Below are 14,467 nucleotides of genomic sequence, written 5' to 3'. Positions count from 1 at the left end.
CCTCCCTTCCCACTGAACTACTACTTTTAAACTACTAGTCCCTCTTCTACTACTTCAAGTAAATTCAAAGCTCTGAAGTTTAGGAAAAGAGTGATTGATACACACACACACACACACATATGAGATTTATATCTTTTAGAGGAAACTATAAAATGAATAGTTTAAACAGAGGTTACTTAATGTTTTTATACATTTAATGGTATTTTCCATTATTATCCAAACCTTCATATCTGTAGGCTTTTAAAGGACATTTTGTGAGTTAAATCTTGTTAGAGCTGAATTTATTTAAAATGTTACATTATATTTTCACTGTATTGAGAAATATATGGAAGCACTTATAAATTTCATCTTTCTTTTTTTTAGGAGACTGAACTATCTAATATCAAGAGTGAACTTTCATCCCTTAAGAAGCAACTTGAAATAGAAAGGGAAGAAAAAGTAGGTTTTAGTATTATGGGCAAAATGATTGTAGGGTGTTTTGGTGTTTGGTTTGTATTTTATAAGCATAATATTAGAAAATAGTTTCACAAATTTTAACCACTAGGGATGAGAAAGTAGTTTTTTTTCTTAGTTTTCTGGAAGCACCTAACACGTTTCATTTAAGTCATAAGCACATGTGAATATAAATATGTGTGTATGTGTGTGGGTGTGATCAAAAGTTTGAAATGCTTTAAAATATATTTTTAGAGAGATATTATCTTACATTAAAATTTTTTATATTTAATGTGGGATTTTAAAGTTTTTACTGTTACAGAAAAATGTCATATATCTTTATAACATTTTATAGTTTTTGCAAAATGATTAGATATAATTTAAAGTACCAAATTGTTTTTTTTGGTTTTGCTTTCTCTACAGCAAGTACTGTGCTAGGTACCCTACTTATATCTCATTCAATCATTAAAGTAATGTTGCATGCATACTTATTGTTATGTTTATTTTTACAGAGATTTGGTTATTTACTCAATAGCACATAAGAAAGTAGAATGATCAGAATTCAAGTTTAGGTCTATTTTGCATGATTTAAAACTTGTTCTTTTAGTTACTTTGCAACAGCTGAGATAAAATATAACTTCACTTTCAAGCTTGTTTGTTAATTTTGATTTCTTGCACTTAATTCCTTTCATTATCTGTGGAAGATTTCACACATCTTACATGCTAAGTGCCAGTAGCATTTTGTTCTTATATTAAAATAGTTATTTAAATATATATTCTGTCTATCATATTGCAAGCTTTTCAGGGTCTAGGATTATTTCTTATTTTTGTTTTTTTGATTTTTTTGTATTTTTTTAAATTTATTTATTTATTTATTTGAGAGAGACAGACACAGAGAGAAAGACAGATAGAGGGAGAGAGAGAATGGGCACGCCAAGGCTTCCAGCCTCTGCAAATGAACTCCAGATGCGTGCGCCCCCTTGTGCATCTGGCTAACATGGGACCTGGGGAACCGAGCCTCGAACCGGGGTCCTTAGGCTTCATAGGCAAGCGCTTAACCGCTAAGCCATCTCTCCAGCCCTTTTTTTTGTATTTTTAATAGATACTAGTTAAATAAGTAACTAAATGGATTTGTCTTCACTATAGTAACAACACTCATACTTACATGTATCCTAATGTTTTAGTAGAGAGGAATTCTTCTGTGTCTACTTTTGATGTCCTTGATTAAACTCTGAGCTATCTTCAATTTTTATTTATTTTATTTTGAAATGCTATGGATTAGATTAATTTTTACACTTTAATGACCATGAATAAGACTTCCATTAACTTAAAAGTCTTAAAACCTTTATGTTCTTCTTAAACTTCAAACTTTATAAAGAGTAGCTCATAATACTACCTTGCTATTCCTTTACCGATTAGAATTTAGGTATTAGCCTATCCACTTTCTTGATGTAGGTCATGTTGAATTTCTTATTGACAGCTTTAATGTCATCTTATTTATTTAGACATTAGGAATAATTCATTGTCACTTATAATATGATTGTGTTTGATTATGATTTATCCATGAAAATAAAGCCCTTTTTTTGCTATTTCAAGAAAAGAACTATATGGAATTATATGGCATGGTATACAGTCTTTTGGGGATTGGCTTTTTCTTTCATAATTGCATGAAGATTAAATTTTGCATGTATCAGTTGTTAGATACTTTTTATTGTCAAGTAGTATTCTGTGATATGGATACACCTTATTAGTTTAAGTATTCACCTAGTAGAGAACATTTTGTTATTTCTAGTTTTGATCTATGAAAGAATAAAATTAAAATAAAAAGTGAACATCTCTGTGTAAAAGGTTTAGTGTGACCATAAGTGTTTGTTTATTTGAAATAGCTGCCAAAGATTGTAATTATTGAGTTGTATGGAAGTTTTGTATTAAATTTATAAGATATTGCCAAATCCTTTTTTTTTCAAGGTAGGGTCTCACTTTAGCTCTGGCTGACCTGGAATTCACTATGTTGTCTCAGGGTGGCCTCGAACTCACAGTGATCTTCCCACCTCTGCCTCCTGAGTAGCTGGGATTAAAGGTGTGCACCACCACACATGGCTGCCAAATCTTTTCTAAAGTAGTGATAATCATTTTACATTGCTAACAGCAATGTGTAAGGCACCCAACTCTTTGCATCTTTGCTAGCAACACTACTATTTTTTCAGTTATTTGCATAGGTTTGTGGTGATATTTCTTCACTTTTTTTCATTCCAAGGATATTGCTTTCATTGTCCATCGATTTTTAAAATTAGCATGGAAAGTAATGGATTTCATTATGAAATTTTTGTAATACTTTTCTTTTTTAATTGAAAAATATTTGATGAACCTCAGTATATGGCTTCAAGTCACTAGGACACAGGAATCCTCAATGCCCTTTATCTTTTTCTCAGTTATTCTGCTGAAAAATTTGGCCTTCATGATGACAAGTTGCTTAGGGAGTTTTCCTTTCCCCAGAACTTTGTAGTAGCCCCATTGTACAAAATCAGTGAGGGCAACTCCAGTCTTATTTCTGGTAGCATTTACCTCCTGTTTGTTTACTGACCAACATCCACAAGTTGTCAAGGTTGACAGGCAGAGGAAGCTCTGGTTCTTCTTTGAGTGGTAATTAATGCCTAGATATCAACTTTCCCAAATCAGCCTTGATGATGCTTGTTAACGTTTATCCTGTGGTGCTGTGTGCCACCAGCATTACCCCAACCTCCTGGGTGCTTCCTTTACTTGCCTTGCTGATGTGGACGTAGCCATGGCTCACATGGCCCTGAAGTTTCTGGGTTTTCCTCAGTCTATTGACATGTTGGTGGCAAAAAAGGAAGAGCCATGCTTTATTCTTACTAGTCCACCTCCCCCACATTCTTCTTTCATTTTCCTAACTCCTTACTGGTTCTTTTCCTCTCAATAGTCTTACTTCTGCTTTGAAAGCCTATTAATCTCTTCCCCACCTTAGCCCTTAAGATCCCTCCCCTTCTTATGGTTCCTTTCCTACTTTTATGACATATACCTTTGCATACTTACACATATATGAAAATTGAGGGTTGGGGCTTGCAAAGCCTAGTGGCCAGGGTTCAATTCCCCAGTACCCATCCATGTAAGTCAGATGCACAAGGTGTTGCATGCATCTGGAGTTTGTTTGCAGTGGCCAGAGGTACTGGCACACCCATTCTTTCTCATTTCCTCTCTCTCAAATAAATAAATAATGAAATATTTAAAGAAAGAAAATTTGGATCTAGGATTTACATATGAGAGAAAATGTAGTATTTATCTTTCTGAATCTGGCTTATTTTGCTTACCATCTGTTTTCCTGAAAATGCCATGATTATTTTTAATGGAAGAAAAGATTGCATTGTGTATATGTACTATAGTTTCTCTGTCCATCCATCTGTTTTTTTTTTAAACAATTTTATTTATTTATTTGCAAGGAGAGGGAAGGATAGGGAGTGAGTATAGATGTACCAGAACCCCCTGCTCCAACTCCAGTTTCATGGCCCACTCTGTGCATCTGGCTTTATGTGGGTACTGGGGAATTGAACCAGGACTGGCAGGCTTTGAAAGCAAGTCCTTTTAACCACCAAGCAGTCTACTCAGCCCTCATTCATCTGTTAATAGACATCTAGGCCAGTTCCATTTCTTAGTTACTGCAAACAATGCAGTAATAAACATGGATATGCAGATATCTCTGCAATAAAGTCACATATCCAGGAAAGGTAGTTTTATTTTTCATTTTCTGAGAAACCTCCATACTAATTTCCGAAGTGACTGTACCAGTTTTTACTACCAGCAGCAAATAAGGGTTCTTCTTTCCATATATCCTTGCTTGCATTTGTTATCCTTTGTTTTCTTTCCTTTTTAAAAATATTTTTATTTATTTATTTGAGAGCAAGAGAGAAAGAGACAGATAGAAAGAGAGAATGGGCACACCAGGGCCCCCAGCCACTGCAAATGAACTCCAGATGCATGAGCCCCCTTGTGCACCTGCCTTACGTGGGTCCTGGGGAATTGACCTGGGGTCCTTTGGCTTTGCAGGCAAATGCATTAACCACTAAGCCATTTCCCCAGCCCCTCCTTTGTTTTCTTGATGTTAGTGTTTCTTGAGTTAGATTTTGACTGGTATAAGATAGAATCTCAAAGTAGTTTTAACTTACATTTCCTTAATGATGTTAAACATTTTAAATGTATTTACTTATTTGCAAGAAGAGAGAGAGAATGAATGGGCACACCAGGGCCTCCAGCTGCTGCAGATAAATTCTAGGTTCATGTACCACTCTGTTCATCTGGCTTTAGGTGGGCACTGGGGAACCCAACCTGGGTGTTAGGCTTTGCAGCCTCCCAAGTGCTGGAACTAAAGTATGTAACACCATGCTTATCCACTGATCTCACTTTTTTTTTTTTTTTGAGGTAGGGTATTCTCCTAGCCCAAGCAGACGTGGAACTCACTCTGTATTCCCAGGCTGGCCTCAAACTCACAGTGATCCCCTCTTACCTCTGCTTTCCCAAGTGCTGGGACTAAAGGTGTGTACCACCACTTCTGGCCTTTGATGTATTTTGAATTGATTTTTAAGTCAGATATGGGTCTAAAATTTAAATATGGGTCTAAATTCATTCTTCTGCATGTGAATATTTAGTTTTCCTAGCATCATTTAATGAAGATGTCTTTTTCCCACTGCATGTTTTTGACACTTTTGTTAAAAATTAGGAGGCTATAGCTGTGTTTGTTTTTGAGTATTTTATTCCACTGGTCTACATGTGTGTTTTAGGGCCAAGTTCCAAATTGTTCTTGTCACTCAGGCTCAGTAGTATAATTTGGATAGGAGTTGTGATACCTCCAGGATTGTTTTTTCTGCTTTGGGTTGCTTTGGCCACTTGGGATCTTTTGTGTTTCTGTATGAATTTTAGGATTGTATATACATACATACATACATACATGCATGTATGTATACATATATATATATACATATATATATACATATATACATATATATATATATATATGGCAAGGAGAGAGAGAGAGAGAGAGAGAGAGAGAGAGAGAGAGAGAGAGGGAGGGAGGGAGAGGGAGGGGGAGGGAGGGAGGGAGAGAGAGAGAGATTGGGCATGGAAAGGTCTCTTGCCACACTGTAAATGGTACTCTAGATGCATGTTCCCCTTTGTGTCCTTGGCTTTACATGGGTACTTAGGAATTGAACCCTGACTGACAGATTTAGCAAGCAAGTGCTTTTAGTTGCTGAATCATCTCTCCAGCCTGAATTTTAGGATTTTTATAGTTCTATAAAGAATCTCATTATAATTTTGATAGGAATTACATTGATTTTATAAACCATTTTTGGTAATACAGTCATTTTCATACTATTCTGTCAATCTATGAACATGGAAATATTCATTTTCTGGGGTCTTTAATTTCTTCCTTTGGTATCTTAAAGTTTTTAATTGGAGAGGTCTTTCACCTTAGTTAAGTTTATTCCTAGGTATTTTTATTATTTTTGTGGCTATAGTAAATAGGATATGTTTTCTTCATTTCATTTTTGGCAAATTCATTATTGGCAAGTAGTAAAGGTATTAATTTTTTTTTTGTTTTGTTTTTGAGGTAGGGTCTCAATCAAGCTCAGGTTGACCTTGAACTCACAGTAATTCTCCTCCTAGCTACTGAGTCATAAATCTGGCTAGCTACTGATTTTGTATCTTGCTACTTTGCTGAAAGTATCAGAACTGAGAGTGTACTAGAGAGATCATTGAGATCTGAGAAGAGGGATAATTTGACTCTCCTTTTCCTATTTGTATCCATTTTATTTCTTTTTCTATTATTTTAGCTAAGATTTTAAGCATTACAATGAGTAAGAGTCGAGAGTATGGGCATCTTTGTCTTGTTCCAGATTTTAGAGGAAATGCTCTGTTTTTCCATGTTTAGTGGTTTTTTTTTAAAAAACAAATATATGTTACTTACTTGAGAGAGACAGAGAGAGAGAGGGAGAGAGAGAAGAGATGGGAGACAAGGGGGGAGAGGAGGGAGAGAGAGAGAGAGAAAGAGTGAGTCAGAAAGGCGCAGACACACAGAGAGTGAGTATAGGCCCGCCAGGGCCTCCTTCCATTGCAGACGAACTCCAGACGTATGTGCCAATTTGTGATCTGGCTTTGTGTGGTTTCTATGGAATGTAACCCAGGCCATTAGGCTTTTCAAGCAAGTACCTCTTTTACGTTTGAGCCATTCTAGCTCTTAGTTTTTTGAACCATAAAATCTCTCATTCTAGCCAGCACTTGGGAGGCAGAGGAAGGAGGATCCACCATGAGTTCAAGGCCACCCTTAGACTACAAACTGAATTCCAGGTCAGCCTGGACTAGAGCGAGACCCTACCCCCCCCCCCCACACACTCATCTCTCATTTTGAGGTCAGAACTGAGCTGTTGAGTATGACCACTGAGCAATCTCCCTAGTCCTTTGTATATTTTCCTATACTTATTAATGTGATTATTGTTGCTTCTTAGCATTTTACCTTTCATCGCTATTTCATGTTAAATGTTTGCACATTATTTAAAGTTCCACTGAAAAACTTTTTTTTTTTTTTTGAGGTAGGGTCTCATTCTAGTCCAGGTTGACCTAGAATTCTTTATAGTGATCCTCTAAACTCTGCTGAGTAATGCTGGGATTAAAGCCGTGTGCCACCAAGTCCAACTGAAATGCATTTGTTTTTAATATCCAGGGGAAAAGCTGTTTAATTCTAAAGATCTGCAATATTTTGAATTTCTTTGCAACTCTGTAGTTGACTTACCTGTCTCTATCTCTTCCTTTATAATCTTATTCCTCATCTACTTCATTTTGCATATAATAAAGCTGAGATTTACTGAAGGTCTTATTGATACAAAGTAACTAAAGATAAAACCACATATCTCTGTAAAAATGAGCTAATTTGTTTTCTTTTCATTATTTTATAAAGTTGAGAGATTTGCCTTTCTTTGTCAAGTTACTAGGAAAGGTTTTAATAATAATAATGTTATATATATTTCTTAATTATTTTTAATAGGAAAGGCTAAGAAGAGTGGCAAAAGATGATACAACTACTCCAAAAGATAAAAAAGATAAGGTAAGAGTTTTATATAAACACTACTAAATATTGAACCCAGGACCTTGCCTATGCTAAGACAGTACTCTGCCACGGAACAGTATGTCTAGCACCAATAAATTTTCTAATATTTACTTAGAAATAATTCCTTTTATTCATAAGTGGAAAATATTTATTTTATTTTTGCATATAAAAATAACATTTAAAAATATATCACACAAATTCATTTCCAGAATTGTTTCTTTTTTTTTTAATTTTTTTTTTTTTTAATTTGAGAGCAACAGACACAGAGAGAAAGACAGATAGAGGAAGAGAGAGAGAATGGGCGCGCCAGGGCTTCCAGCCTCTGCAAACGAACTCCAGACACGTGCGCCCCCTTGTGCATCTGGCTAATGTGGGACCTGGGGAACCGAGCCTCGAACCGGGGTCCATAGGCTTCACAGGCAAGCGCTTAACCGCTAAGCCATCTCTCCAGCCCCAGAATTGTTTCTTGTTATTTATTAATTCAAAGACACTAGCTAAAAGTTTTAGAATATTTTTATTTGGAAATTTAGAGATTATTTCAGTCTTTATAATTCTTATTACAGTATTATCTTGGATTAGACATGTCTTTTTCTCTCTTGAAAACTTTCCAATATTAGAGGGAAAATACTTTCATTTAAAAGTTACATAGTTTGACTGATGGTGTAGTTCAGTGGTAAAATACATGCCTAGTATGCACAAAGCACTGCACCTTTATATTCAGCACTAAACAAAACTATAAAGCTTATATTTCAATTGTATCCATGTTTTTAAATATTTTTTATTTTTATTTATTTACAAGCAGAGAAGAGAATAGAGAGAGAGAGAATGGACACACCGGGGTCTGTAGCCACTGCAAACAAATTCCAGGTGCATGTGCCCCTTGTACATCTGGCTTACGTGGGTCCTGGGGAATTGAATCTAGGTCCTTTGGCTTTGCAGGAAAACACCTTAACTGCTAAGCTATCTCTCTAGCCCTTGTTTCAGTGTTTTTTTTTAATGATGATTTTTATTATTATTATTAACAACATATTTCATATGGAGATACCATGTGTTGGTAATCTCTTTTCCTTCATCCCTGCCCCCATTCCATTGGGGACCCTTCTCAGTAGGGTTGCAGGTATTCCCCATATGGTTGTGGTTTATGTGTTGTGGGAACATTAGTCAGTTATTTTTGTGGGGAGGGAATGCCTCTGGACATGATGTCTCAACCTGTGGCTCTTACAATGTTTCCACCCCTCTTCTGCAAAATTCCCTGAGTCGTGGTGGGTGAGTTTTAAGCCTATTTCAGTGATGAACTCTTAGGAGCCTCTGGTTCTCTGCTTTGGTAGGTGTAGAGTATCCTTGGGGTCTGTCGCCTATACCCTTAGCACTGATTATCTGGTTCAGCATGGAAGCAGCACTCATGCTCATATGTCCAATTCCTGTGTGGTTTCAGCTGTGGCTTGGCTGAAGTGTGAAGAGTAGGAGTCTCAGTACCTTCTGAAAAAGAAGAACAGATTCTGCAACAGAGGGAAGTCAGAATAGTGTAAATGGGATAAGCATTACTAACTTAGGGAGAATTTGATGTATGTAACTGCTCTTTAAGCCAAAGTCTAGTAAGAACTTGATACTGGAGAACATTATCTCCATAGAATTCTGATTTGGTTTGTAATTCCAGATATTGGTTCCTTTACACTGAGCAGATCTATTAGCAAATCAGAAAGCTATTGGTTACGCACTGAGGCTGTGTGCCACTATTGTACTGGTGTTTAAATCATGTCAGGGTATTTGCTTCTGAGTAGCTTAGACCTCTGGTTGTTCAGACTGTTGTTGGCCACTTTTCCCCAGTAGCTCATGTAGCACTTTCTTCCAACACTAGACAGGCTGTCTGGGGACTGGCTTTCTTCTGATTTCCAGCCAGGGGCTCTCTGTGCTCTGTGTCAGATGCATATGGTGTCTTCAGCAATGGGGTGGAAGCTTTTGCCTTGGGCAGGTAATCGGCAGGTAATCAAATGATTTGACAGAAAGCTGTGTTGATTTGGGGACCTCGCAGGTCTCTCCCTCTCTGATAGATCAACAGCTCAATGTGGGTAGCAACCGATCTCTGGTACTGGAAATTACAGTCCAGAGCCAGAAAAAAAGTTTCTTTTAAGCTTAGGCTTCACCCTTACTTTTTGTTGCTCCCCACTTACTCTTTTTGAGGGTTTTATCTTTTAGGCTATCTCCAAGGATAAAGGTTTCTATGGTACCAGCTCATTTTGGATAATGTTGGGTTTGCTTCCCCCCTCTCACTGCCTTCCCCCCAAATCTTTCAATCCCTATGGTCTGGGCCTTGAGTTACCTATCAGATATGCCAGCAACTTCAGCAGGTCCAGGTTAGTCAACTCAGATAAGTGACACCATGTGGCGTTTGTCTTTCTGTGATTTTATGAGTTTGCTGAGTATGATCTGTTCCAAGTCTGTCCATTTTTCTACAAATTTCACTGTTTTTTCTTACTGCTGAGCAGAATTCCATTGTGTAAATGTACCACAACTTCGTTATCCATTCATCCAATGATGGGCATCTGGGTTGATGCTAGTTCTTAGTGATAATGAATTGAGCAGCTATAAACATGGTTGAGCAAATGTCTCTGTATTGATATATGGTGCATTCAGGATAAATACCCAGTAGAGAATAATGGGGTCTGTTGGTAGCTCTGTGTTTATCCTTTTCAGGAATCTCCAAATTGATTTCCATAGTGGTTGTACAAGTTTACATTCCCACCAACAGAGGATGAGGGTTCCTCTTTCCCCATACTCTCACCAACATTTGTGGTTGTTACATTTTTTTAATGATTGTCATCCTTACTGGAGTAAGGTGGAATCTCATGGTTGTTTTAATTTGCATTTCCTTAATGATTGATGATGATGAACATTTTCGTTTTTCTTTTTAATATTTTTATTGACAGCTTCCATAATTGTAAACAATATCCCATGGTAATTCCTTCCCTCCCCCTGCTTTTTCCTTTTTGAAACTCTACTCTCTATCATATCCCCTTCCCCCTCAATCAGTCTCTCTTTTATTATGATGTCATATCTTTTCTTCCTATCATGATGGTCTTGTATAGATAGTGTCAGGCACTGTGAGGTCAGGGGTATCCAGGCCATGTGTCTGGAGGAGCACATCATAAGGAGTCCTACCCTTCCTTTGGCTCTTACATTCTTTCTGCCACCTCTTCCGCAATGGGCTCTGAGCCATGGAAAGTGTGCATGAGATATTTCAGTGGGGAGCACTCCTCTGTCCCTTCTTCTCAGCACCATGGTGCCTTCTGAGTCATCCCAAGGTCACTGCCATCTGAAAAGAGAAGCTTCTTTAGCCAAAAGTGAGAGTATCATTAATACATGGGTATGAATGTTAAGAGAAGTGCTTAATGGGCAATCTCTTCCACTGGCCTTAATTGGACTTTTTCACTCCCATTAATCTGTTCTACTTACATATATACAATACCATCCTACTAGGGCCGCCCGCCCCCCCTTTCCCTTTCTATTCCCTTCATATCTCCTTTCTAGATTTCTGGCCTATGCTACTGAGTCTTCTTCCTACTTACACAGAAGTCCAGTTATTTGTAGCTAGGATCCACATATGAGAAAGAACATGCAATATTTGGTTTCCTGGTCCTGGGTTACCTCACTTAGTATAATCCTTTCCAGATCCATTCATTTTCCTGCAAATTTCAAAACTTCATTTTTCTTTACTACTGAGTAGAATTCCATTGTATAAATGTGCCATATCTTCATTATCCATTCATCAGTTGAGGAACATCTAGGCTGGTTCCATTTCCTAGCTATTATGAGAAGAGCGGCATTAAACATGGTTGAGTAAGTATCTCTAAGGAAATGAGATGAGTCCTTAGGATATATGCCTAGGAGTGTTAAAGCTGGGTCATATGGTAGATCTACTTTTAGCTTTCTCAGGAACCTCCACATTGACTTTCATAATGGCTGGACCACATTGCATTCCCACCAACAGTTGTAGAAGGGTTCCTCTTTATTTCACATCCTCACCAGCAGTTATGTTCATTTGTTTTCATGATGGTCATCAGTCTGACAGGAGTGAGATGGAATCTCAACATCGTGCTTTTGTTTTTGTTTTTGTTTTGTTTTGTTTTGTTTGTTCAGGTAGGGTCTTACTCTAGACTGGAGCTGACCTGGAATTCACTATGTGGTCTCAGGGTGGCCTCGAACTCACGGTGATCCTTCGACCTCTGCCTCCTGAGTGCTGGGATTAAAGGCGTGTGCCACCAAGCCTGCTCAACATAGTTTTTTGTTTTTTTCTTGATTTTTTGAGGTAGGGTCTCACTCTAACCCCAGCTGACCTGGAATTCACTATGGAGTCTCAGGGTGGCCTTGAACTCACAGTGATCCTTCTACTGCTGTCTCCTGAGTGCTGGGATTAAAGGCGTGCGCCACCACGCCTGGCTCAACATAGTTCAATCTGCATTTCCCTGATGAGTAGGGATGTCGAACAAGTTTTTAGATGTTTGTGTGCCATCTGTGTTTCTGCTTTTGAGAACTCTATTTAGTTCAATAGCGCATTTTTAAATTGGCTTGTTTGATTTCTTCTTCTTTAATTTTTTTAGTTTTTTGTATATCCTAGATATTAATCTATCAGATGTATAGCTGGCAAAGATTTTTCTCCCTTTCTGTAGGTTGCCTCTTTGCTCTATTCACAGTGTCTTGCCGTACAAAAGGCTTGTAATTTTATTAGGTCCCAGTGATTAATCTGTGGTTGTATTACCTGAGCAATTGGGGTTATATTCAGAAAGTCTTTGCCTTGTTGAAGGATTTCCCCTACATTTTCCTCTAGCAGTTTCAGAGTTTCAGGTCTGATGTTAAGGTCTTTGATCCATTTGGACTTAATTCTTGTGCATGGAGAGAGAGAAGGATCTATTTCATTCTTCTACAGATACATATCCAGTTTTCCCAGTACCATTTGCTGAAGAGGCTGTCTTTTCTTCCATGAATATTTTTGGCATTTTTGACAAAGATCAGGTGGCTGTAGCTACCCAAACTTACATCTTGGCCTTCTATTCTGTTCCATTGATCTACGTGTCTGGTTTTGTGCCAGTACCATGCTATTTTGTTACTGTGGCTGTGTAGTATAGGTTAAAATCAGGTGTGGTGATACTACCAGCCTTATTTTTGTTGCTCAGTATTGTTTTAAATATTCAAGGGTTTTTTTTTTTTTGCTTCTAAATGGATTTTTGGATTGTTTTTTCTGTTTGTGTGAAGAACGCCATTGGAATTTTGATGGGGATTGCATTAAATGTGTAGATTGCTTTCGGTAAGATTGCTGTTTTCACAATAATTGATTCTTCTGATCCAAGAACAAAGGATGTCTTTCCATTTCCTACTGTCTTCTGTAATTTCTTGCTTGAACGTTTTAAAGTTTTCATTGTAGAGATCCTTCACTTCCTTGGTTAGGTTTATTCCAAGGTACTTTATTTTTTTTGATGTAATTGTGAATGAGAGTGGTTCTCTGGTTTCATTCTCTGTGTGTTAGCATATAGGAAGGCCACTGATTTCTGTGTGTTTATTTTGTATCCTGCTACATTGCTATAAGTTATTTATCAACTCTAACAGTTTGCTAGTAGAGTCTTTAGGGTCCTTTATGTATAGAATCATGTCATCTACAAATAATGATAACTTGATCTCTTCCTTTCCAATTTGTCTCCCTTTTATGTGTGTCTCTTGCCTTATTGCTATGGCTAAGAAAAGCTTCAAGTTTTTCTCCATTTAGTAATATGTTGGCTGTAGGCTTGTCATAAACAACCTTTATTATGTTGAGATATGTTCCTTCTATTCCCAGTCTCTGACTTAGATTTTGTCAAATGCTTTTTCTGCGTCTAGTGAGATGATCATGTGATTTTTGTCCTTCAATCCCTTTATATAATGTATTACACTTATCGGTTTGTGTATGTTGAACCATCCTTGCATCTCTGTGATAAAGCCTACTTGGTCGGTGTTGCAGTCCGGTTCGCATTGCTGGTAGAAATCACCCAACCACGAGTAGCTTCTGGGAAAAAGAGATTTATTTTGGCTTACAGGGTCAAGGGGAAGCTTCACGATGGCAGGGGAAAATGATGGCATGAGCAGAGGGTGGACATTACCCTCTGGCCAACATAAGATGGACCACAGCAACAGGAGGGTGTGCCAAACACTGGCATGGGGAAACTGGCTATAAAGCCCTTAAGCCCGCCCCCAACAATACGCTACCTCCAGGAGGCATTAATTCCCAAATATCCATCAGCTGGGAACCTAGCATTCAGAGCACTTAAGTTTATGGGGGACACCTGAATCAAACCACCACATTCCACCCTTGGCCCCCATAAACTGATATCCATACATGATGTAAAATACAATGCTTTCAGTCTGACTTTAAAAATCCCCATAGTTTTTATCGATTCCAATGATGTTCATACATCCCCATAGTTCAAGATCTTTTAACTGAGCCATAATACCAAAATATAACCTCAAAAAACCCATAATGGCACAGAATAAATATTCACACTGCAAAAGATAGCATTGGGCAAAGCAAAGAAACATTCAACCAATACAAGATTTAAAACAACCAGGGCAAACATCAAGCTCTGTAGCTTCAAGTCCAGCAACTCTAGCCAGTGACAAATCTTCAAGTCCGATAATTCTAACCAGCAACAAGTCTCTGGCATTCCAATTCCGCCCCTCCAGCTAGGCTACTCACAGTCCTGGAAAACTTCATCGGGGCCAGCAACTCTCCTTGGCAGCCATCTCATGGTCCCGGCATCTCCACTGGGTCTCCACTGTAAGCCATGGTTCATCTTCATGGCCCCATGGGGTCTCTATGCAGGCAACCAGCAAACCCGCTTCACACTGCCCATGGCCATTTCCAAAACAGAAGACCGTGTTGCAAACTCAATGACT

General features: G+C 37.9%; 1 protein-coding gene and 1 pseudogene across 1 annotated transcript in view; one reads left to right on the top strand and one right to left on the bottom strand.

The window, feature by feature from the left end:
• Sycp1 (synaptonemal complex protein 1) overlaps positions 1-14,467 on the top strand; it is a 130,565-nt gene that overhangs the window by 99,960 nt on the left and 16,138 nt on the right. Inside the window, exons 27-28 of the mRNA XM_004667535.2 lie at positions 364-438; positions 7,484-7,543. Of these exons, the coding sequence (XP_004667592.2) occupies positions 364-438; positions 7,484-7,543 (135 nt within the window). The remainder of the gene's footprint in view (positions 1-363; positions 439-7,483; positions 7,544-14,467) is intronic.
• LOC105944701 lies at positions 2,815-3,325 on the bottom strand (annotated as a pseudogene).

The sequence above is a fragment of the Jaculus jaculus genome, chromosome 19 (genome assembly GCF_020740685.1).
Source record: "Jaculus jaculus isolate mJacJac1 chromosome 19, mJacJac1.mat.Y.cur, whole genome shotgun sequence".
Classification (NCBI taxonomy): domain Eukaryota; kingdom Metazoa; phylum Chordata; class Mammalia; order Rodentia; family Dipodidae; genus Jaculus; species Jaculus jaculus.
This window is presented reverse-complemented; position numbering and strand designations above follow the sequence as displayed.